This window comes from Xenopus laevis, chromosome 5S, assembly GCF_017654675.1.
Source record: "Xenopus laevis strain J_2021 chromosome 5S, Xenopus_laevis_v10.1, whole genome shotgun sequence".
Classification (NCBI taxonomy): Eukaryota; Metazoa; Chordata; class Amphibia; order Anura; family Pipidae; genus Xenopus; species Xenopus laevis.
Window position 1 is genome coordinate 119,569,253 of NC_054380.1, and position 26,693 is coordinate 119,595,945.

Consider the following 26,693-nt stretch of genomic DNA (forward strand, 5'->3'; position numbering starts at 1 on the left):
TTGCAATAACATGAAAAATCCACTTTCGAACAAAGCAGAATGATCCCTCTCTTGCTCTGCACAGATTTCAGTGCAGTTATTACCCAGTTTGTATAAAGTACTGTCCACTTGTTATCCTTGGGCAACAAACCACTTTGCAGGAATATTACTTAAGTGAATCGTTCATGGAACAGGACATATATTTTCAGGGAGAAAAAATAAAAAACATTCAAGCAAAAACTAGAAAAGGAAAATAAGTCTACCTGGCATACCGTGGCTAGGGATGAGCACATTTTTTTGCGGTGTTTCGCCCCTGAAATGAAGCCCATAGACTTCAATGGGAGAAAAAAAATGTTGCGAATCAAAAACAAATTTGCCACGTGTCAAAAAAAAAAAAAATGTCGTCCATAGACTTTAATTTGTTTTGGTGAATTTTTGGCAAAGCAAAACGGGTTCAATTTGCCCATCCCTAACCATAGCCTGTATAAGAACCATAATTCTTCATGCCTTTGTATGGTCATAGAATCCTACAATAAATATATATAGTTTTACAAAAGACCATCTGCAATTTATGCCTTTTTTATTCATGCTTTTTAAAGTGTTCCACCATACGTGAACACATGATTACACATAGCCCATTCCCTTTCCACATTAAACTGACTAAAAGGAGCCACAACATACAGCATCACACCTGCATTTGAACTCTCAGCATCATGTCACGAGAATAGGCAACACGGGAAACAATGGGCTCCATTTACTGATGGAATGCACCCAAAAGCCACGACACAGGGAGACATGAGTAAATTCCAGGGTGTAAGAGCCTCAGGGTCAAGCCTTTAGTAAACATGTCACACACTGCTTCACTAGCTTACCTTCTCAAATAAAGAGCTGGTTGAGATGCTCTAAGTGCAAGGCTAATGTAAAATAAATGGATATTTAGGACAAACTGTATGTTCAGATTCTCTTAATTCAACCGTTTCCTTGTACAGGTTTGGGATCCATATAACAGAAACCGGTTATCCAAAATCCTCCGAATTACGGAAAGGCCGTCTCCCACAGACTGCATTATAATCTAATAATCCAATTTTTAATCCTTATTGGAGGCAAAACCAGACTATTGGGTTTATTTAATGTTTACATGATTTTCTAGTAGACTTGAGGTATGAAGATCCAAATTGCGGAAATATCCGTTAAAACCCAGGTCCCGTGCATTCTGGATAACAAGTCCCATACCTGTACTTCCTGGGACATTAAAGCAAAATGTCCCTTCTGCTACATCAAATGAAAAGAACAGGAGATGTAATACAAGTCAGAACATTACCCCTCTCGGTTGTCCCCTTACAAAAATATTCAGCCATTTTGATAAAAAAAAAAAAAAAGAACAAATTTAAAAATACAACCAATCCCAAGCATCACTATTTTATATAGAATAACAAAAACACTTTATCCAGAAAGCTCTCAATTACGGAAAGTGTCTCACATAGACTATATTTTATCAAATTTTATTGGAAGCAGAAAAAGTCTATTGGGTTTATTTAATGTTTATATTATTTTCTAGTAGATTTAAGGGATGAAGATCCAAATAATGGAAAGATCAGTTATCTGGAAAACCCCAGCTCCTGAGCATTCTGGATAACAGGGACCCTACAGTGACTCTGGAATAAGGTTAGCACCCCATCAAACTTAAAAGGAAATCAAATTTCAACGTCAAATATGGGAATCCATGTATATTTGTATAGATATCTTTATTCAAAGAAGGCTCAGCTTATTATATCCTTCTGTATCATATTTTGTAACAGCTACTAGACACCTTTTTACGGAAAACGACTTCTGAATGGCTGTGATCGGCTGCAGTCCACGATATAATGGTGTCGAGTCCGTCCTAGCCTTTCTGGGGGAGGGGTAGAAAAATATTATAACAGAGAACCGAATGAGAGTTTTCTGTACATCAGTGATATGCATCTCCCAGTAGATTCAGATGAGATAAAAAAAGACAGGAGGGTATTAAACATAAAACTTAACATCATTGGTAAATAGTAGTTTCAATGGCTCAGAATCACCAATACTTAACAGAGTCGCCTCCATATAAATCAGGGATATCAAGTGACTTGCCCTCCCAGGGGAATATTTATTAAAAGGGTGAACCCTCGACTCATCCGAAGAAAATTCCATAATTCTGTACTTGTGAATAGAGCTGGGATGACCCCCTTTCTGACGAGAGCTTTGTTCCTTCTTTTGATAAACACACCTCGAAATGAGGAGGAAAAGCCAGTACCAGTAACAAAAAAAAATGTGTTTCTTTTTAACTAAAAATAGCACCAAGACAGTTTTCACTTTTATTTCGCAAAGATTTTATTAAGAAATGACTTACTGATTCTCTGCTTGCGCTCCTCTTCCGAGACGGCGACAGGGCAACGATCCATTGCGTGGCGCTCGATTTCTCCTCCCTGGCTATCTCCTATAGAAGGCAGGGAGGAGAAATCCAGCGCCGCACAATGGATCGTCGCCCTGTCGCCCTTTTTTGAAGAGGAGCGCAAGCAGAGAATCAGTAATTTATTAGTAAAAGCTTTGCGAATTAAAAGTGAAAACTATCTTAGTGTTTTTTATCTTTAGAAATAAACACTTTTTTTTTAAAAAAAAAAATTCATGTTACTGGTCTTTTAAAAGAACAGAACACCAAAATGTGAAAGTGTTTTTAAAGTAATGAAAATATCATGTCATGTTTCCCTGCACTGGTAAAACTGATGTGTTCGCTTCAGAATCACTACTATAGTTTATATAAACAAGCTGCTGTGTAGCAATGGCGGAAATTGAAAAAAAGTCAATATGGCACAGGTTAAATAGTGGATAACAGATAACACCATTATGTACTACAGAGCTTATCTGCTGTGTCTCCTTTGAATGGCTGCCCCCATTGCTACACAGCAGCTTATTTATATAAACAATAGTAGTGTTTCTGAAGCAAATATACCAGTTTTACCAGTGCAGGGCAACAGTATATTATATTTGTATTACTTTAAAACAATTCCATTTTTTGACATTACTATTTAATGACTGCAGTTTTGACACCCATGTGAAACCCCTATAAATAAATGGAGATATATGTATATATTTGGAGGCTGTGAACATTTTTTGGGGAGTGAAAGATTTACAGTATAAATTATATCGTTGGAAGAAAATATGTGAACATTTCTAATTTCTACTACAGGCCATATAGCATAATAATACATCAACAGATATTTAAATTTGCCAATATTAGCTTACTGACATACTACAGGGAACAACTGTATAAATTTTGGATTCGGTCAAACCCCAGAATCCTTCACAAAATATTCGGCCAAACCCCAGAATCCTTCACAAAATATTCGGCCGAACCCCCAAATCCTTCGCAAAAGATTTGGCCGAATACCGAACTGAATTTGCATATGCAAATTAGGGGTGGAAAGGGGAAAACATTTTTTACTTCCTTGTTTTGTGACAAAAAGTCATGCGATTTGCCTCCCCGCCCTTGACTTGCATATGCAAATTAGGATTTGGTTCGGCCGTGCAGAAGAATTTGGCCAAATCCGAATCCTGCTGAAAAAGGCCAAATCCCAAACCGAATTCTGGATTCAGTGCATCCCTAGTATAAATAATACTAATCTAGCTTCTACCCAGAATTTTGTGATGCCAACACAATATGGAAGTTCAGAAGCTCCAATGAGGAAGGAGATGTTCATGTTCCAAGTATCTTTATTAAGATTTTTTTTTTTTTTGGCTTTGCTTTTATTTGTATTTGGTAGTTGCATAAATTATATTTTAGTGCCAATGTCAAAAAAGGGGCAACAGGACCCTAAACAACCAGGCTGCAAAGCACTAAATTGTTGCTTTAAAAAAGTATGAAAGGGAAGGAAGTTGCCACTTAGAGCAGTGAAGCCGAGTTTTAAGCCGATCATGCAATTTGCATGCTGCCAAGCTTGGGGCTAAGCAATATACCAGTGGAGTAACTAGATGGGCCCCACAGCAAATTCATTTTAGGCCCCCCAACATAACCAGAGGTTGTCCTTTTTACCAATATATGTTGTAATGGCTCATATTTAGGGCCCCTATACTTCCTTGCCCCGTCCCCTAATCAGCTTTATATTGTGACATTTCTATTCTATGTGTACTGTATATTATGAGTGGGTCCCTAAGCTCAGTAAGTGACAGCAGCACAGAGCATGTGCAGTGAATCAGCCGAAAAGAAGATGAGAAGCTACTGGGGCATCTTTGGAGACACAGATCTCTACTGCTAAAGGGCTGTGGTTGCCTTGGGCTGGTACAGAAGCACAAATCACCATGTACAACATTTCTAGCCTACTTCTTTAGTTAAGCTTTAGTTTTCCTTTAACCCCTTTGATGTACATTCTAAACTTTACAATAACCTTTTAAGAACCAGGGATCATAAAATCTATAGTGCTGGTATATAAAGCACCAGCGTGTCAGCGCCATTGATTTTTTTGGTCCTGGTTTGCACTTTGATCGATGTTGCACCGTATGTTTAGTGCCAACAGGTGGATTGGCAAGATCAAAATGATCCAGCACTTAGAAGGGTTACAGGAAAAATTTAAACAATTGGAAAGAAATAAACTTGATTGAGTCTGCAGCTTACATCTGGGAGCTGCAGTTCACAGATCCAGCCAGGCAATTGGCACAGTATGTTAAGAAAAGCATCTGCAATAAAAGTGTAAGCTTTATGGCACACGTGGGATCCTGATCACAATGGGCAAAACACTCAGTAGCCACAGGCAATCACCACCAACTCCTTCCATATACACAGCGGTTGCCAAGATTTAATGGTAAGTGATGATAGACTATTAAGGGCTTTTACAGACTAGCGTTTTTAACTGCGCTCCCCTGCGTTCCGGTTTCATGCGTTCAGCCGCAGGGGAGCATTGAATTCTTTTCAATGGGGCTGTACTCACACAGACGCATGTAAGCTCTGAACGCAGGAAAAATGCAACATGCGGCGTCCCAACCTGCGTTCGGCGATTACACGCGTGTGTGAGTACAGCCCCATTGAAAAGAATTCAATGCGTCTACTCCTGCGCTCCCCTGCGGCTGAACGGAAAAAAACGGAACGCAGCTAAAAACGCTCGTCTGTAAGAGCCCTAAAGGGATTGTTCACCTTTGAGATAATTTTTAGTATGATGTAGGTTTTTGAGTCAGCTTTTTATTTCAGTACCTCTCCAGTTTGCAGTTTCAGCAACCTGGTTGCTAGGGTTCCGAATTACCCTAGCAACCATGTACTGATTTTAACAAGAGACTGGAATATGAATTGGAGCGGGCCAGAATAGAAAGTATATGAGTAATAAAAAAAAAATGAGCAATCAATACATTTGTTGCCTTACAGAGCATTTGCTTTTTGGAAGGGGTCAACGACGCCCATTTGAAAGCTGCAAAGAGTCAGAAGAAAAAGAGAAATAACTAATGAATAATAATGAAAACTGAATTGAAAAGTTGCTTTCAACATGCCATTCTATAACACTAAAAGTTACCTTAAAGGTGAACCTCCGCGTTAAGGATATTTTGACTGCAGTTCCATTAAGAGTAATGGAAACATTGTACTTGCTGCACTCTACCCAAGATACAGCCATCCATGTTTTTAAGACAGTCACCAGGTCACAATGGCGTAACTAGAGTTGGGGGGCCTGCAGACAAACATGGGGGGCCCCCTCAGGAGAACTAATGAAGCACGTGTAAACCTTTCAACTCTTCAACCTCACCAAGCTGAATACCACACTTGATCTTCTAACTGTGCTTGTCTCTCTCTGCCTCTTCCACCTCACGGAACCTTCAATGAAAAAAATAAAAGATGGCTGTGCGTTCTACAGGTGGAACGCACGGCCATCTTTGATTTATTCCGGACAGAAAGGGAAGGTGAGAAAGTTCTTTTCAAAATCTGTCAGCTCCCCGGCAGTGCGGTCTTGCTATTTACACCACTGCCAGGTCAGATGCTTCCCATAGACTTTGATCAGAGAAACCAGTAGGTATTTTGTCATTATACCATTCCCTGTGCTAAAAGAGATACTGTTGCATTAAAGGGGTTGTTCACCTTTAAATTAACTTTTAGCATGATGTAGAGGGCGATATTCTGAGACAAATTGCAATTGGTTTTAATTTTTTTTTATTATTTGTGGTTTTTTACTTTAAGTTTTTATTTAGCAGCTCTCCAGTTTACAGTTTCAGCAATCTGGTAGCTAGGCTCCATATTACCCTAGCAACCATGCATTGATTTGAATAAGATACTGGAATATAAATAGGAGATGGCCTGGATAGAAATATGAGTAATAAAAAGTAACGCCCATTTGAAAGCTGGAAAGAGTCAGAAGAAGAAGGCAATCAATTAAAAAAACTATAAAAAGGAAATAATGAAGACCAATGAGACAGGTGCTTAGAATTAGCCATTCTATAAGATACTAAAAATTAACTGAATGGTGAACCACCCCTTTAACGTTTTTATTTTACTTAATCAGACTTTACCACTCTTAAAGCATCACAGGTCAGTTCCATTCTAAACCATCACTTCATGCCAGGCCCTGACATCCATTCCTCCAATAAGCAGAGGTCTGGGACGCCAGGCTTAGGGGGGTGCAAAGAGAATGTTATCAAAGTGGGGCTCATTTATAAACACTAGGCCAATTTGCTAATGGGTGGAAAACCACAGTAACCAATTAGTGATTGCTTTCAGTGTTCAACCTGCAGCCGTCTGAAAATAAGCTGAATAATTGGTTGCTATGGGTTACTGCCCATGTGCAAATTTGCTCAGGGTTAATAAATGAGCCCCCCAATAGTATGCATGCAATGCCAGAGACTAGCAGGAAGCAAATGACTACACAGAAACAATAAGGACAGGACCCTGGATGTTTTTAAAGTGATACAGACATAGTACTTTATAAAACCCATATTTGGTCAGAAACACTTAAAGGGATCCTGTCATCGGTAAACATGTTTTTTCCAAAACACATCAGTAAATAGTGCTGCTCCAGCAGAATTCTGCACTGAAATCCATTTCTCAAAAGAGCAAACAGATTTTTTTATATTCAATTTTGAAATCTGACATGGGGCTAGACATTTTGTCAATTTCCCAGCTGCCCCTAGTCATGTGACTTGTGCCTGCACTTAAGGAAAGAAATGCTTTCTGGCAGTCTGTTTTTTTTCCTTCTCAATGTAACTGAATGTGTCTCAGTGGGACATGGGTTTTTGCTATTGAGTGATGTTTTTAGATCCACCAGGCAGCTGTTATCTTCCCATTGTTCTTTTGTTTGGCTGCTGGGGGGGAAGAAGGGAGGGGGGGTGATATCACTCCAACTTGCAGTACAGCAGTAAAGAGTGATTGAAGTTTATCAGAGCACAAGTCACATGACTTGGGGCAGCTGGGAAATTGACAAAATGTCTAGCCCCATGTCAGATTTCAAAATTAAATATAAAAAAATCTGTTTGCTCTTTTGAGAAATGGATTTCAGTGCAGAATTCTGCTGGAGCAGCACTATTAACTAATTCATTTTGAATTTTTTTTTTTCCCATGACAGTATCCCTTTAAAGTAATAGTGACCCAATTTGGGTCAGTATCACTTTATGGCCTTCCAGCTTAAGAGGGCATCAGCCTTCAGCCTTGGAAAGCCAGCTATTGTCCTTGGTAATGGTACATTGATTGTTGTGATTGTTAATCTGTATTATTGTTGGTACTTTTGTCGGGGATGTTCAGACATTGCTCCCCCAGCTCTTTCTGATTTATTACAGATTATAGGGGAGTGCTTAGGGGGGTTGCGGGTTAACATCGGATAAATGGTACACTTTCTACCAGGGATGCACCGAATCCAGGATTCGGTTCGGGAGTTCGGGATTCGGCCTTTTTCAGCAGCATTCGATTCGAACTAATCCTTCATTTGGATATGTAAATTAGGGATGGTAGGGAAATCACAAAAGAAGAATTTTTTCAACTTTTTCCTTTCCTGCCCCTAATTTGCATATGCAAATTAGGATTCAGATTTGGTTTGGTCGAATCTTTCACCAAAGATTCGGCCGAATCCCAAATAGTGGATTCGGTGCATTCCTACTTTCTACATTGTCCTCAATATCCTTGGCCTTAATAATGGCCCTCCAGATGGACATCACTGACGGAGAATATTGTACAGCAGAGCAACCAATGTATCAAGATTTTTGTTTTATGGAACAGGTCGCACACTTATATTCACTAGTCTTAGCCTTGAAACTCTCACTTTCGTGCACTCACAAGATCTGGCGCATTAAAAACCATCTGGACCAGCAATAAACCTAAAAAAAGACTATCATGGTTTGTAAACAAATAAATATGAAATATCACGAAGAACCATTAAAACCAATATTTGTAGAAGAATGTCCAAGCTGATTGCTTTTAAATGAATAGTTCAAGAGAGAATAAAGGACAACAAATAAACACATGAAGCAGCTTGTAGATAAGTGATATGTAGAAATGTATCACGGTGAAGGGCTCGTTCTGAGTAAATTACAGCCATATCTCCAAGTGCAGAGGAGGCAACCAGTCTGTATAAAGTTGCAGTAACAGGGTACAAAGAGTGAGAAAACAATCAGTAATAACGTATAATCCAATTCATAATGGTGAAATATCACATGGCAGTTAAGAATAGAGAAGGTGCTCTTAACAGTCGGGCCCGGTGAAGCCTTTGGTCCTTTCATTGACTTCTGTCCCATATTTTTAGGTATTTCAGAGAATGCACCAAAATTGTTTGGTTGGTCGGTGGGAAGTCCATGTCCCGTGCTGTATCCTCATGACAGGGCCTTGATTAGATAGAGTTTTTCCCCTTGCTCACTGGTGAAAATTGGGGCCTTTTTGTAATGTTCTACCAACTCCTCCAGGCTGGAAAACTTGCGCTGGCCAATGCAATACACACAGTCTTTCATCTGCACTTTGAAATGCTTGTTTTTCCCTTGGGCTTTCAGTGAAACAGAAAAGTCATTCGGCTTTAAAACAAAAACAGAAACAATATCGTTACTATATGTAAGGGAGCAACATTGAACATTTTGTTAAAGGGGTTGTTCACCTTTGTGTAGAGCAGGGGTGCCCAAAAGGTTGATCGGGATCTACCAGTAGACTTTTAGCTGGGGATCAATAGATCTCAAGACACTGTCAACAAACAGCTTGTCTAAATCACCCTCCTATTTCATGCTTTTCAAACAGATATTTATTATTTTAAGGTCACATAAGAAATAGTTGCTTGTTGAACATAGCAATATAAATTCTCTCATAAATCAATGTATTTCCCATGGAACAAAATGCTAACAATTATGTAGATCATAATGGGACAATATCACTAAAAGTAGACCTCGAATTAATAAAGTATGGGCACTCCTGATGTAGAGAGTGATATTATGAGACAATTTGCAATTGGTTGTCAATTTTTATTAAGATTTTTGAGCTGTTTAGCTCAACAGCTCTTCAATTTGCATTTTAAGCAATCTGGTAGCTAGGGTCCAAATGGCCCTAGCGACCATGTATAGATTTGAATAAGAGACTGGAACGTGAATAGGAGAGGCGCTTACTAGAAAGATGAGAAATAAAAGTTAGCAATAACAATACATTTGTAGCCTTACAGAGCATTTGCTTTTTAGTTGGGGTCAGCAACGCTTATTTGAAAGCTTGAAAGAGTCAGAAGAAGAAGGCAAATAAATATACAATTATAAAAAATAAATAATGAAAACCAATTGAAAAGTTGCTTAGAATTGGGCATTCTATAACATGCTAAAAGTTAACTTAAAGGAGAACTAAAACCCCTAGGCCCCCCTCCCTGCCTCCCCCTGTACAATCTTACCCCTGAATTCTGCCCCCTGAATTCTGTCCCCTCTAGAAATAGCGACTGCACACGCAGAGTGAGCGCAGCGGAGCTCACTGGTGTCATCTTCTTCTCTTTGGTGAGCGGCGTATTGGCGCATGCGCAGTTGGAGTAATCTTCTGGTTAGCGACAACTGCGCATGCGCTGAAAGAGACAAAAATTGCCAAAGGGGCGGAAGAAGACACGAAGATTACCGAAAGAGAAGAAGATGGTGCCCATGAGCTCCACTGCGCTCATGTGCAGTTGCTATTTCTAGAGGGGTCAGAATTCAGGGGTAAGACTGTGCAGGAGGGAGGCAGGGAGGGGGCCAGCAGGGACTTATCACAATGGAGGGTTTAGTTCTCCTTTAAAGGTGAACCAATCCAAAACACAGGATTTCATTGCCTGCCACCACATTTATAAAACTTACATTTATAAAACTCTATATAACTCTTTATAAAACTCTAAACTCTTTATAAAACTTACATTTATAAAACTCCAATATGTTACAGGCCAGTAGCTCCAAAAAACAATTTCCTGTAGAATTCAATATAAACCATTGCTTTTCTGCACATGTAAAATACAACATGGCCAGCCCCAGAGCACACAGTTATTCAGGCAGCTGTTCCATGTACGAGATCTACACAGTTACTAAGCAGGGGGTCCAGGGGCAACTTGATTAGAAAAAAGGTCATAGATTTATAGTCTTGATTTATAGAGGATTAGTCACACATTCCTGTTAAAATTGGAACATGTCACTATCGCTTTAATGACTCTAGGAACCTAAGCGATGAAGACATATTAAACAAGAGAATCTATTAATAGTTTGTGTTAAAGGAACAGTTCAGTGTAAAAATAAAAATGGGGTAAATAAATAGGCTGTGCAAAATAAAAAAAAATGTGTCTAATATAGTTAAGGAAAAATGTAATGTATAAAGACTGGAGTGACTGGATGTCTCACAGAACAGAACATCACTTCCTGCTTTTCAGCTCTCTAACTCTGAGTTAGTCAGTGACTATAAGGGGGGCCACATGGGAAATAACTGTTCAGTGAGTTTGCAATTGATCCTCAGCATTCAGCTCAGATTCAAAAGCAACATTTATGGCCCATGCCCCCCCCTCAAGTCTCTGATTGGTTACTTCCTGGTAACCAATCAGTGGAAACCAAGAGAGCTGCAAAGCAGGAAGTAGTGTTCTGGCTATTATGTTAGACATCCAGTCACTCCAGCCTTTATACATGACATTTTTGGCTAACTAACTATATTAGAAACATTTTTTATTTTGCACAAACTATCTATTTACATAGTTTTTATTTTTACACTGAACTGTTCCTTCAAAACAAATAGACAAAAAATATAGCCAAGTGTACAGCAGGGAAGCTACACTATTTGTGGTCTATCTTAATTCATTCAATCTTGCTAGTTGACGGGATAATAAATCCCAATACGGAGAAGAGTATTTGGCTCCGATAAACTAACACAACAGATATGAATGTGCTAATAAACATTTGAAATACTAAGTGGATATGTTTCTGGAGAAGATGAGAACTTCCTCTTAAAGGAACAGTAACCCAAAAAATAAGTGTTTTAAAGTAATTAAAATATAATGTACTGCTGCCCTGCATTGGTAAATAATGTGTTTGCTTTAGAAAGACTACTATAGTTGAGGTAAACAAGCTGCTGTGCAGCTAAGGGGGCAGCCATTCAAGCTAAAACAGGGAGAAAGGACACAGGATACTTGGCAGATATGTTCTGTAACAGGATACAATGGTATTCTACAGAGTGCATCTGTTATCTGCTATGTAACCTGTTCCTGGTAATGGTTGCCCTCATGGCAGTTTCTTTATATAAACTTTTCTGGAGCAAACACGCCAGGTGTACCAGTGCAGAGAAAAAGTACATTATATTTTAATGATTGAAGTGACTAACGCATTGAAAATTCGCCAGCGTGACGTCATTTTGCCACTTCACCGATTTACTAATGGGTGCTGGCGCAAATTCGCTAGCGAAGTGGACCTACTCTAGCGCTACTTCGCACCCTTATGCCAGGCGAAGTTGCGCTATGGCGAAGGGACGTAACTATGCTAATTCACTAACTAGCGGATTTTACTGAACGTTACCGATTGCGCCAGACTTGCCTTCGCCACCTCAGACCAGGCGAAGTGCAATAGAGAAGATAGGACTTGCTTCAAAAAAAATTTTTCTAAGTCCCAAAAAACGCTGGCATCTAACTTTTTTAAGGTTGATAGGCTGAAAAAGATCGAAAAATTTTTGGGGGTATCCTCCCCCCCCTACATTTCCTAACATATGGCACCTAAACTATACAGTGGGCACATGTATAGGGCAAAATAACAACGCTTTTATTTTATGAAGCTTTCACAGGCTTGTGTAGTGTAATATATTTGCTGCTACATATACGTCCATTGTACTTTAACTTGGTGCCGTATGCAAATTAGGCATCGCTAACTTCGCTTTGATGAAGTAACGCTAGCCTTTCGCCTCCCTGAGTGCAACTTCAGATTCAAGGCGTCGCTAGAGCATTTTGGTGCTTAATGAATTTGCCCCTTGGAGAGCAAGTTCGCCAAATGACTGGATCTTTCTCCGATTTGACAACCTTGAGGTGAGCTATATAAGGCCAATCACAACGACGGGAATATTGGCGGTCGGAGCGAGGACTGCATCAATGAATGCGGTCCTCACGCCACCTTGCTTTTTAAACCTGTCCGGTCAGTATTTTCAGCCAGATATTGGATGGAAAAGCAGTCGACAAAGCCCATACACAAGCCAATAAGCTACCAACTCAGATTCCTTGATGACATATTAACTTTATTGTTTGTATTTCTCTGTAGAAACTCAAGGGGAAACACAATGAAAGCCTTGACCTGCTAAGTAAACAAAAAAGGCATGACTGCAGTGTTTCACTTTCCCTATGTGCCATTAAGAAAATTTGGTGGTCATAATTTAGGGCAGTTGCACACTGTAAGATACGTGATTTTTTTAGATGCGACTGCGGGCGAGAAATCTCCCGAAAATGCCTCTCCATTGCCGGCAATTAAAAATCGCTGGTATGCCCAAATGATCACTAAATCGGCTGAAGATGCCTCCAGAGGAAACTTTGAGCAATTTAGTGATCAGTTGGACATACCGCAAGCGATTCCTATTCCTGGCAATGGCATTTTCGGGAGATTTGTCGCCCACAGTCACGTCGAAAAAAAATCACGAGCGCCAAATCTTTCCATGTGCCACTGCCCTTAGGCTATTGCCAGACAATACAGATTCTCCACAAGGTGTAAAATCTGCTGGCCGACTACCCATTAAATCATCCAAGTGGTGGGCCACATTGGACTGATCTCTGAACTACTGTGAAAAGAACTGCTACCATATGGCCACCTTAACAACAGAAAACATTCTAATAAAATACCTTAAAAATGGCACTGCTGCATATACTCCAAATAAAGAAGAAGCAACCCCATAACGCTAGATAAATGGGGTTATAATTAGAGGTATAAAATGTATACTTTCTGCTTACAACAGATTCAGGAGAAAACCTAAAGCACATAAATATAACTAATGGCTTCCCTCTTATTACTGTTCTCACAAAAAATATATCTGGTCAGCATAGAACTGAAACATTAAGAGGGTTATTTAGAAGCAATCAACTAGGGTAAAAACCAGGGTAAAATCACCTAACAAGCACTTTCACACAAAGCAAAAGGTGGGAGAATTCAGAGCATTATTAGCACCATGTGTTTAAGATACAGTAGAACCCACATTTTAAGTTTTCTAGGGGGACCAGGAAAAAAACAATGGCGTAAAATCCAGGAAAATGTAAAATCAAGGAAATGTATTATGCATAATATACAGGTGGGACCAAAAAACAACAATGTAAAAAAAAAAAAAACTTAAAATCAGGGGGATGTAAAATTGAGGTTTCACTGTACTTAAAGGGCAAAGTTTGGACATTTTGTCTGCTTTTTTTGAGGAACAAAACTCCTGCCCTTAAATCAGGTGTGAAATAAATCTGTGGTGCAAACTAGACTACTGGGAAACCATACATTCCTTTTCATCTATCTTTTGTGTAACAGCATTAGAAAAATTATATAAAGTCTTGTAGTCTTGTATGGTCGATTTGTAGCTTTTGTTTAGATGACCAATAAGTTAGTAGGCATATCACTGCCATTAAGTTCTACAGAAGAAAATCATTGCTTGCCTTACACTATTAACACTTTGCAGGGGTTATGTATTCCAAAGTATAAAAATACCCTGGTATTTCTAATTATTGATCAAGAGCATGCAATCCACAGGAAAATCAGTGTGGACAAAATGATGCCCATCAACTAAAAAGCAAAACATGCAAGAACATTCATCTTCGTGTTTAGCATTTTGGAAACTTTTGAAAAACACGTCTCTGAATTTTACAGGACTGTAGAAAGCAAACATTATTGAATACCCTTAGTTACCTACCGAAGATTCACTGTCCCTGATAAGGAAATCGCCTTCATTTCCTCGTTCGTTGAGAGCCATTTCTGCTTGATGCCTTGTCACCTTTCCATAATACCATGGATTCCCTGCAAACCTTCCAGATGCAGAAGGTCCAATGTAGTCACAACGTGGTGGTAAAGGCTCAACACTTGGAGTGGGCTGAAAGTTCTGCATTATAGTAACATAGTTCTTTGGTACCAAACCCACAAGGCCGTTACTCTTCCGACATTTCCACCACTCAGGATCATTTTCTGGCTTCTCGATCACATCCATGACTTCTCCTTTCTCAAAGTTGAGCTCTTCCTCATTAGAGGAACTAAATGGGTATAAAGCCTGGACCACATGAAGTGATCGCCCATTGTTAAGATTGTTGACAACAGCCGCCAGTTTCTCAGTCAATGTACCAACTTGGTCTCCGGAAGGGCTGTCGTTCTCTTCTGTTACATAGTTTGAAGGAAACCATCCTACACGTCCATTGTAGCTCCCCCTCCACCAGCCGTCGCTGCACTTTTCCATAACAATGACCTTGGTGCCCTTCACCAGGGAGAGCTCGTCCTCCCTCTCTGCGGTGTATGTAAACTTCACGTAAGCAGGCAAGTTCAGGTCATACAGCCGTTCAGCATCTGGCAAACCATCATCTGCTGTAGAAGCAGAGTCAGGCATACTTTGTTTACGCTTTACTTTTCCAATACCTGTTAAAGCAGAGTTAAAAGAAAAAGTCAACATACAACTGCAAAGTAATTCAAACCTTTCGGTAAAAATAATTAGATTGTTTTAGGAAAGACAACAGAAGCTCAGCATTCACAATAAGTGAATAAAACCTTCGTCAATTGAGTCTTAACTGTTATGTTGAATTTTGCAAAAAGAAATAAATTAGGTTACGGTGCAAATTGTTGCATTGACAAGAAAATTAATCATTGTGGTCAGGCATATGGGTGCATCATACTGCTCAGGTTTATTTTATATGGGTAACTAGTAATTCTGTCCATATTTTCTGACCCAAATATCGCAGCTGTGTTTTCAGTTATGACTGGTACCACCCCATTTTCTAATAATATTTTCAAACATTTACTAGCCACAAAAAAAAAACATTAGGCAACAAACCAAATTAGTTTTAAAGGTGGCCATAGATTGAAAGATCAGCTTGTTCGGAGAGTCCACCAAACAATCGACCTTTTATCGTTTTGCCAACCTTGAGGTTAGTGATATCGGGTTGATCCAATTGTTTTGCTCTAGGGCCAAACAATCAGATCGCTATGATAGGGATACAGGCTGTCGAGACAAGGACCTCATCAACAAGCCTGATGCAACCCTATGCGATTTTGGCATTGGGCAGATTTTCGTCCAGATATCAGTTGGGTAAACCCACCAGAGGTCCCCATATTCAACAATAAAAGCCCAACGCGTTTCGTCAACCCCTGATGAAGTATATGATATACGAAACGCGTTGGGCTTTTATTGTTGGAATAAATAAATAATTTTAATATATTTGCCAGCCAAGTCGATTTCTATTCCCCTGAAGTGCTTAGAAATCTTTGAATATCTATTTAGAATCGCTGCAATACACCGCGTGTAAACCCATACCAACACGCTGGAGGACTCTCTGTTACAAAGGTGCATGTGAACGACACCCAGGAACGCACAATCACCGTGCCGACAGCTACTGCGCTAAGTTTCAAGTTGGAGCTATCGGTTTGGACTCATCGACTATTCCAAAGTGTTGCGGCTAACAACATACAGAACTTTGCAACGCTAAGGAACATCGCGGAAATTGGAGATTAACTCACCGCACGCCAGACACCCATTGTAAGACGGCATCCTGCGCTGCAAGCATACACTTTCGAAACGCTCATATCCATCTGACACTCGGTGAGTACAATCAGCTTCCAAATACTTTCGCAAAGTTCTGACAATATTACACTATCATAGCTGTATATCGCAGGTGTGCGCCTAGGACCGATCCCAGCCTGAACGAGCCAATTCGAAGCCCATTAACCGAGTGTAAATTGTGAGTAGCTCCAATTAGCGCTTTTAACAAGGATACATTAGCTGTATTGCACCATATACCTTTTTTCTTATCTAGATATTGGGGAAAGAACATCGACTTAGCGCACCAAACCTTTGCATATTTATTCAGTATAAATTTGCGGACCAGGTGGACCCGCATAAATCCTTTGGTGCAGAAAGCAAGAATTTATAGAAAACTTGGACTGAGCGCAGCACTTATAATCACTAGTATGGCTACCTTTAGTCTGGTTGTGGCAAGTCAGTCTAACATGAGTAGTATGTATGTATATATATTTTTATTTGCAAAGCGCTCCTTGAGGGCAAAGCACTGTACAGCAAAACAATAAATTAGTAGTAACAAACAAGGGGTCATTGGAATAAAAAGTAACAATAAGTGCATTATTAGAAATACAATTCAAATAAATATAAAAAATATAATTACAATACAGATTAAGTGCTCAGTGTCAAGGAAACAAAAGGCTAGAGGACCCTACCCCGTAGGGCTTACAGTTTAGTTTAAACCTTCGTCATTACCTTCTTCTTTTTTTTTTTTTGCAGAGATCAACAACCAACTTTGACCTAATTTTCACTTTGACTGCTTCTGAAAGGGGTGGTTCACCTTAACGTTAACTTAGCATGTTATAGAATAATCGATTCCAAGCAACTTTTCAATTTTCTTCATTGTTTACTTTTAATAGTTTAATTATTTGCCTTTTTCTGGTGATTTTTTCCAGCCTTCAAATAGGGGTTACTGACTAAAAAAAACAAACGCTCTGTAAGGCTATACATTTATTGCTATTTTGTATTACTCATCTTTCTATTCAGGGCCTCTCCAATCCATATTCTGGTCTCTTATTCAAGTAAAATGTATGGTTGCTTTACCCTAGTAACCAGACTGCTGAAACTGCAAACTGGAGAGCTGCTGTTTAAAAAGCTACAAATAATAGAAAATGAAAACCAATTGCATATTGTCTCAGAATACCAGTCTCTACATCATACGAAAAGTTCGCACAATGGTGCACAACCCCTTTAAAACATGAAAAATGACAAAACATCAGTCACAGAAAAAGTGGAATAGCTCAATTGTCACATCAATTTTTAAACATAAGTCACAGTAATATCAAAAATATTTGTAACACATGTTGGCCTTTCTACTCCCTAATAACAGATTTTTTCTCCCAATTAAATTTTCTAAGCAATTGTTTTCAGACAAGTTTCGGATAACTCAGAGAGGTAGATTTATTCAGTTTCAAATTTCAAGTTTTTTGTTGTTTTTTTATCCTAAAAAAAATCTCCCCAAACTGCCTCCTCATGGCTAGAATCTAAATGGCCAGAGGGATGGCACTCGAGTGCTTCGTTTTCTGAAAGTCACCCATTCCTCGCGAGGCAACTTCGGGCGAATTCGGAAAACGAAGCGGGCGACTAAATCTCCCCAGAATCTGAGCGTTTTTGTCTGCCCCAAGAAGTGATCTGGTCATTCAAAGAGTTCAAACATACTGGGGAGAATACATTTGTATCTTTGCGGCCGGATGCCCTTCAGCTGTTTAACATTGGGCTTTTGGAATCATTTCAAACATTCCATCCTGAAGCTTTCATGTCATTTTCCTGTTGTGTACAGTGGCATCCTGCTTCTCTGCAAAGAGTAATCCCTTTCCTAACAGGCCCTGCAAGTCTCGCACAAGCTGCAGCTGTGCAAAGTTTACCAAAATGTGATGCTCGAACACTGAAGTGACAAAGCACAGATTTTTTGACAACAAAAAAAACAAAACAATGACTGTACCTGCCTTCTGTTAAAATCAGAAGTCAAAGAATTGTGAGCAACGTGTAGAAATAATAATAAACATACATGTAACAATGCAGAATGGCACACTGGAATTAAAGTCCGAATGGTAAAACCTAAAAAAAAATACTATTTTTCGTAAATTTTTGGAGATTTAATATTCCCAGAAAAAGTCAGAATCTGAATATACTCCATCTTCAACCTGTGGAGGTCCTGTAGAAGTCAATGGCAGAGGTCCTATTTGCAATTTGAAGATATTGTCTACGATGGGTTTCATACCCCTGCATGCCACAGACCTAAATAGACTAGCACATGACACCATTTTTTTTACTTAGTCAACCCCTAAATCCTTGAAAGCAGTGGGTATGCTACACCCTATAAAGGCTCGATTATGGTGTAGGGGTGAAAACCCACTTGTCTGTTTGGCCCCCGGTAGCAAATGCTGTAACACATAAGAACGCCCCATCTTTTTCAAAGGGGTTGGCTAGTCCGAGTGCACAACACAGACCATATATATGGGACATTTTTAATTTCATTAATTAAACCCAGTGGGCAACTTTATGGTTGTAAACCAAGGGTGATTAAGTTGCAGCACTCCGGCAGTTCAGTCGCACTCCATTAACCACAGTTAAAGTTTAATAGAAGTGGACGGCTCATGAGGTTTCCACTATTAAAATAATTATCATCTTTTTCATTATGTGTGCAAGAGTGCTCCGTAGACATCCAGACATCCACATGGAAAGCTTTTCTGAGGCATCAAACAGGACCAATCAGCGCAACATATATTTAAATGTACCATATCATTATAATGACATGTAATTAAAGGGATACTGTCATGGGAAAACATGTTTTTTTGCAGTTAATATGCACCGAATTCAGGATTCGGTCCAGGATGCAGCCTTTTTCAGCAGGATTTGGAATCAGCTGAATCCATCTGCCCGGCCTAACTGAATCCAAATTCTAATTTGCATATGCAAATTAGGGGTGGAGAGGGAAATTGCATGACTTTTTCTCACAAAACAAGGAAGTAAAAAATGTTTTCCCCTTCCCGCCCCTAATTCAGCAGAATCTTCTGCGAACAATGTGGGGGGTCGGCCGAATCCAAAATAGTGGATTCGGTGCACCCCTAGTGATTTTTATGTAATGTATAAAGACTGGAGTGAAAAGCAGGAAGTTGGGCGATGTTCTGTTATGTTAGACATCCGGTCACTCCAGTCTTTATACATTACATAAAAATCACCAAGACAAATTAAACTTTTAAACTTTAAAATCGCAAAGTCTTTATTAAGAAATAACTTACCGAAACTCTGCTTCCGCTCCTCTTCAGAAAAGGCAACACGGCAATGATCCATTGTGCGGCACTCAATTTCTCCTCCCTGGCTATCTCCTATAAGGAAGGCAGGGAGGAGAAATAGAGCGCTGCGCGATGGATCGCCCGAGCACAAGCAGAGTTCAGTAAGTTATTTCTTAATAAAGACTTTAACGTTTAATTTGTCTTGGTGGTTTTTTTTTTTGTTTGATGTATACTAACAAATTTTTAAAAGAAATTTTTTGATGTTACTGGTCCTTTAACAGGAACAATTTCTGTATCTCTAACAAAATATCAGAAATTGTGCGACGGACACAATTACGCTGGCATAATGGTAAAGAATGTTGCACCATTCTCACTTTGTAATGATGGGTAAACTTGCTGTAATGTCTTATAACTGAACTGGTGAATGAATAGGCTTTATATCCTTTAATGCAATGCCTACTAATATCATCAGTGAGTGAATTGTATCATCCCAAGCTCACTGCACCCCCATTCTGATGTAATGTATAACTTGTATTCATTCCCCAAGGGGTCACTTCTCATAAAATCCTTAAAAGAACAGCAACATCAAAGAATGAAAGTGTTTTAAAGTAATGAAAAGATCATGTAGTGTCGCCCAGCACTGGCAAAGCTGAAACTCTACTATAGTTCATATAAACAAGCTGCTGTGTAGCAATGGTGGAAATTGGAAAAAGGCTATATGGCACAGGTTAAATAGTGGATAACAGATAACACCATTATGTACTACAGAGCTTATCTGTTATCTGCTGTGTAACCTGAGCCTTTTCTCCTTTGAATGGCTGTCCACTTTGCTACATAGCAGCTTATTTATATAAACAATAGTAGTGTTTCTGAAGCAAACACAGCAGTTTTACCAGTGCAGACCAACACTGCATTATATTTTTATTACTTTAAAACACTTTCATTTTTTGATGTTACTGTTCCTTTAAAGAACTGCATGGGAAGTAAAGAAGTCTGACCCATGTGCTTAGCACTCCTGGAAGTGGTCACAGATTTTTAGACACAGGTCTTCATTCTTGCTGAATGTTTGGTCTTATTCAAATAAAGGGTTTTTTTTTTCCACCACTAGAGCACATAATGTATTTATAGAATAAAACGACCAAACATACGATTATGGGAACATTTATTTTTCAATCAGGACATGGAGCTCAGCTGAGATGTGACCCTTCCAAGCCTTCTCTGGGGATTATCAGTGCATTGGTTTCCCACGTCCCTTTGACAGAGGGGACTATGGTGTGAGCCGAATTCATGGACCAATTATTAAAATATCATATGTGCACATGCCCCACCGGATTTAGGAAAATGGCATTGTGAGAAGGTCATGGGTTTGCATTATACATTATATATATTTATGTAACACAGTGCCACAACTGATAAATGAAAACAAAAAACTGTTGTGTGCAGCTTTATAACATTAACAGAGGCTTTGGCTCGGCATTTTATGATAAATATGGCGGAGACAGTAAAGGTGGCCATACACGGGCAGATTAAAGTTGGCCAATGTAACAGATCTGGGAGGTTTGATTTTTCTGGAGATCGAGGACCACTTTGGCTAGTTGATGCATTTTGATCCTGTCAGAGCCTAGTCTCTTCCTTGTAATCCGATCGTTCTGCCCTTCGGATTAACTCAATATCGCCCTTCCGTTGCTAGGCATATCGGGGGAAAGATCTGCTTGTTTGGTGACTTTGCCAAACAAGCGGATCTTATTGTGTAAGGACACCTTAAAGGGGACCTGTCACCCTAAGAAATAATTTCAAATTCTTTTCTATCATGTTAGTTGAGCAAAATAAACTTTACTTACACTGTATTTATTATTTAAATTATGCTTCCTTCTGTTTTGGAATTATACAATCACAGCAAGCAGGCAGCTGCCATTTTGTGGACACAGTTATTAAGGGAAATTGTGTATCACCCCAAAATCTTGTGTATGAAACAGAATAAGGGACCTAATGTCCATGTGCAGTTCTGTACACAATTATAGAGCCTGAGGAGGGAAAGGGGAATGGAATGGAAGTGCTGAATTGAAAGTGAAAGTAATTGACTGCCCCTCCTCTATGCCATGGGCATAGAGGCGGGGCAGGTAATATTTGATTGACAGTTTAGATATTCAAAAGCCTTTATAATAGGTATGGATGTTTTAATGAAAAAAAAAATTGGGGTTCCATATTTAATTTGGAAAGGACTTTTATTATGCAGTTTTTTATATGTAGGTGACAGGTCCACTTTAAGGATATAAGAAGAACAAGAGGGCACAATCCAGCACACAAATCTATAGGGCAAGGTTTCCCAACCCCTGGATCGCAACTCTGGTGACAACAGGACAGCTTCCTTTCCCTGCCTCTAGACATTTATTGTTCCTTAAATGGATTGTTCACCTTCCAAACACACTTTTTTAGTTGAGTTGTTTTCAGATTGTTCACCATAAGCAATGACTTTTTCAATTGCTCTGCACGCTCAGATTCGGGGAGATTAGTCACCCGGCAACAAATCTCCTACTTCAGGACGACTTATCTCCCCCAACTGCCTCCCGTCGGCTAGAATGAAAATCGCCAGCAGGATGGCACTCGGATCGCTTTGTTTTCCGAATTTGCCTGAAATTGTCTCACAAGGAAACTTCGGAAACGAAGCGCTGCAAGTGACATTCCTCCAGCGATTTACATTCTAGCCGGTGGGAGGCATTTCAGGGAGATTAGTCGCGCTGAAGAAGAGGAGGTTTGAACCGGGGGGGGGGGGCGGCTAATGTCCCTGAATCTGAGCGTGTGCCCTGACCCTTAATGAAACTCATGGATTCCGCTCAGCAGGGACAAAGATAACAAATGTAACTAAATGTATCAATTTAGAACAGTCTTTGACCCCCCCGAGAAGTTGAAAATTTTAACTTTACACTTCAGTATTAGAAAAACGATCACAAATAGAGAATAGAAAGTAATTGGAAAAAGTCTTTATTTCTGGTGAACAATGTGAAACCAACTGAACTGAAAAAGGTGTTACTACTGCTCTGAATGGCCCCCACAGAAATGAATGGCACCCACCTGTCACTGCACACAGGGCAGATTTTGTCCCCTAAAATTTGGGTTTTGGCCCAGTATCAACCGTGAGCACAAAGTGACAGTCAGATGTCTGTTCAGAGAAATAATAGCTTTCCTCCTCTAATGAATATCTCTTTATATTTATAAAGTATAAGGTTACTATCTCTAAAGCAGTGGTTCTTAGGCTTTTTTTTTTTTCAGGACCCAAAATTTGGGTGTGTTTTCTCGGCTGCAGAAATATCGCTGCAAACTCAGGCAATAGCCCATACACAGATGCTTGGAACATTAACACTAATGGAAAAAAAAAACTATACAACGTCCTTCAGCACTAAACATTTCCATTTGGCAAGTCCATAGGGAAAATAGAAAAAAGAAGATGTACCAGGAATTTAATAAATAAATTGCTCGAATATCACTGAACTGCAAAACTCAAGGATATTGGAGGAGATTCATTATCATGAAGAAGCAGCCCAATATATCATTGCAGTTACCATTTTCTGAATTATGAATAAATGCCATTTTCTATGCTGTTTAACAGTTTCTGCATCATTTGAAATTCTGGCAGGGAAAGTGGGACTAAACACTGATGTTACAAATTGTAACAACAAAAAAGAGTAACAGTAGTCAGCCAGCTCAGCAAAGTAGTCGGAGAGATCAGCAGGAGGGCAGGGGGCTAGACTTAGGGAACTGTCAGAAACCATAATTTTTTTTTTATGATGTATATTGCAAAGTTGCTTGAAATTATGTTTACTTTTCAAAAAGCTTAAAAAAATGTTTTTTTCAAAACGCATCAGTTAATAGTGCTGCTCCAGCAGAATTCTGCATGGAAACCTGTTTCTCAAAAGAGCAAACAGATTTTTTATATTTCATTTTAAAATCTGACATGTTTCCCAGCTGCCCCAAGTCATGTGACTTGTGCTCTGATACACTTCAGTCACTCTTTACTGCAAGTTGGAGTGATATCACCCCCCCAAGCAGCCTAACAACAGAACAATGGGAAGGTAACCAGAAAGCAGCTCCCTCATACAAGCCTAGTAGATCTAAGAACAGCACTGAATAGTAAAATCCAGGTCCCAATGCAACACATTTAGTTACATTGAGTAGGAGAAACAACAGCCTGAACGAAAGCAGTTCCATCCTAAAGTGATGGCTTTTTCTGAAAGCACATGCCCAGGCAAAATGACCACCTACACACCAATATTATAACTAAAATAAATACAGTTGTTGGTTCAGGAATAAAACTTTATATTGTAGTTAATTATTTGCAGTGTAAACAGTGTAATTTAGAAATTAAAACTACATTATACAAATCATGACAGAATCCCTTTAAGTACTTTGTATACATAACACGGGTTTTTAAAGCCCTGCAAGAAAAAGGAGGCAACTGTATGAAGGGAAGTCACACAGGGGGCTTTAACTGCCATCAGAAGTCAAAACATCCCTCTGTGTTTGCAGTTTCATGGTACCTACAGAATGTAGAAGTGACCGATCTCCATTGTGAGTACAGTGCAAAGCTGCTGTGTGGTACATGCCATTTAGCAGTGAATAGACGAACAGCTTATTTCATTGCTTTTTTAATATATGTGTGCAGGGTGACTGGTCATTGGGAATGTGAGCGCATGAAGTAACACAGGTCACTTGGCAGGATCTGATTGCATACTGGAAGCAAAGAGCTGGGAGGTGGCCAGGAAACATTCCATTCCGCTCTGTATTTGGCATTTCAAAAAGAAACGTGCAATTTCAGAGTCAAATGGCTGCTAGCAGATACACTAGTCACTTACTGTATGAAATCACCGCCCTGTATCCAGTTTTATTCCCTGGAGCCAATTAAATGCTTTGCAACCGCAGGGACGTGCAGTTCACTCCAGCTTAGGGTGCAAGAGGAAATCGCTGTTCTTATTACAGAAGCATTACTGTGCATATATAATTACACATTACACAATCCATTATAGGCGCGCCCACAGCTGAGCTGTCAGAAGCCTTTAATGGAAGTGGATACAAGAAAATTAATCCTTTGCATTTATATTTCCTGCTTAAGCATTTGGGATAGATAAATAGCATTTTAGCTTTCTTGGGTGTGCTTAGTAAAAATCTGGTAGGGATTTCTGGGCTAGGAAGTGGAGGGCAACATCCATTTTTTTTAAAAGGAACAGTCACACCAAAAAATGAAAGTGTTTTAAAGTAATGGAAATATAATAAGCATTTGCTTAAGAAACTCTACTATAGTTCATATAAACAAGCTGCTGTGTAGCAATGGTGGAAATTGAAAAAGGGCTATATGGCACAGGTTAAATAATGGATAACAGATAACACAATTATGTTGTGATATCTGCTGTGTAACCTGAGCCTTTTGAATGGCTGCCCCCATGGCTACACAGCAGCTTATTTATATAAACAATGTTTCTGAAGCAAACAGCAGTTTTACCAGTGCAGGGCAACACTGCATTTATATTTTTTATTACTTTTAAACACTATCATTGTTTGATGTTGCTGTTCCTTTAAGTACCCATTCCTAGACCAGCTGATCCAGGTTCCCCCTGTGGCATGGCCATACACCACATGACACCAGTATACCCAACAAATTGTAATGCACACGTTAGTCACCAACTGCCTCAGCCTACACAAGGAGCTGCACATAAAGGTTTTACATACCATGACCTGGATGAATCTTCACAAACAAAGGTTTTACATTGCAGCGTTGTGCAATATGTTGGTGCTCTAAAAATACATAATAATAATACTGCCCTTTTATAGTGTTAATGAAATGGGGGCCCGTTAATCTTTTTGGGTACAAGGCACTACATCTTGCCGCAACAGCTCATGTTTTTATCCCATAATGCACAATTATTACCCATAATTCAGCGAACATCGTAGCACTGCTAAAGTTTCCAGTGCTGCACAATGCCAGCAGTTTGGCAACAATAACAACGCTTTAAAGGAGAAGGAAAGTCTAAAACTAAGTAAGCTTTATCAGAAAGGTCTACAGTATATAAATACTACAGTAAACCCTCAAAGTAATGCTGCTCTGAGTCCTCTGTCAAAAGAAACACCACATTTCTTTCCTTCTATTGAGTACTCATGGACTTCTGTATCAGTCTTCCTATTTTCATCTTAAACCTCCAGGGCTAGGGATTGAGCATGCCCAGTTTGCCCCTCACTGCTGTAATCTGAGCCCAGAGCTATAAGTGAGCAGGGAGACACTCAGGCAGGAAATGAGGTAACACCAAGCTAATATGGCAGCTTCTATCCTAAACAAACAGAGAGAGTTTCTAGAGCTGTTTACTCAGGTATGGTAAAGCATTCTGCAGAATAAATATAGTCTTATAGCTTGCACTATTGTGGCTAATCTATTGGCAATGAACTGCTTTCCTTCTCCTTTAACTACAGCTCACAGAAATCCGAGCCAGCTAAATATGCCAATTGAAAGTGCTCACCAGCTCAGAATGGTTTTCAAGAGAAATACATACTAGACACGTGTAAAAGCGCAAGTCAAAGCAAAAACGAAGCTGGATGCTCTGAGCAACTGAAAAGGAAGTCCTTATGTCACTGACAAGTCTCACTGTTAATGAGGAGGCCATTCATTGTCCCAGCTGAGTGACTGCACAGCCTTTCCTGAGGACTTACAGATGTTTCCTGTTACCAAGATAACCTTGCATCTGCCACTTACAACTGCCTCATTTATATTCCCTGCTGACTACAGGCCTTGTGTTCCTTTACAAGCCAGGCTACTGAATTCACCTAGTTTCTACAGGATTAGAACTGAGCTAATTTTGGGCCCCCGGTCTAAACCCAAAGCCAGATCATAACAAACTAGACATTAAGCCCGTTAAATTAACGGGCGCTAGAACATATGTAGTCAAACATTTATAAAAACAGAATTGTTCTAGTCTAAAAAAAATTCGCCAGTGACGGTCCGTGGGGCACATGCGCAGTAGCGCAATCCCACAGACACAGGGACTGGACGCAGAGACACTTCAACTTTATTATATAGGATAACACTGCACACCCACAAACACCACCACCTCAACCTTTTAGATTTGCCATCAAAATACAAATGCTTAAGGGCTTTAGCACACAGGCAGATTCGGGGAGATTTAGTCGCCTCATGAGGAAACTTCGGAAATCAAAGCGCCGCAAGTGCATTGCCGCAGGTCATTTTTCATTTTAGCAGGCGGAAGGCAGTTCGGGGAGATTGTCGCCCGGAAGAAGAGGCGATTAGTCGCCAGGCGACTAAATCTCCCTGAATCTGCCCG

At 39.6% G+C, this 26,693-nt stretch overlaps 1 protein-coding gene across 3 annotated transcripts in view; it reads right to left on the reverse strand.

Annotated features, from left to right (window-relative positions):
- Window positions 1-8,149: 8,149 nt before the first annotated feature.
- The window catches only part of nck1.S (NCK adaptor protein 1 S homeolog), a 63,576-nt gene continuing 45,032 nt past the window's right edge, over window positions 8,150-26,693 (reverse strand). For all 3 annotated transcript variants that reach the window (XM_041564069.1, NM_001096822.2, XM_041564070.1), the window contains 2 exon segments: window positions 14,273-14,982; window positions 8,150-8,961 (listed from right to left, as the gene is read on the reverse strand). In XM_041564069.1, the coding sequence (XP_041420003.1) occupies window positions 8,767-8,961; window positions 14,273-14,982 (905 nt within the window). In that variant the 3' untranslated portion in view covers window positions 8,150-8,766.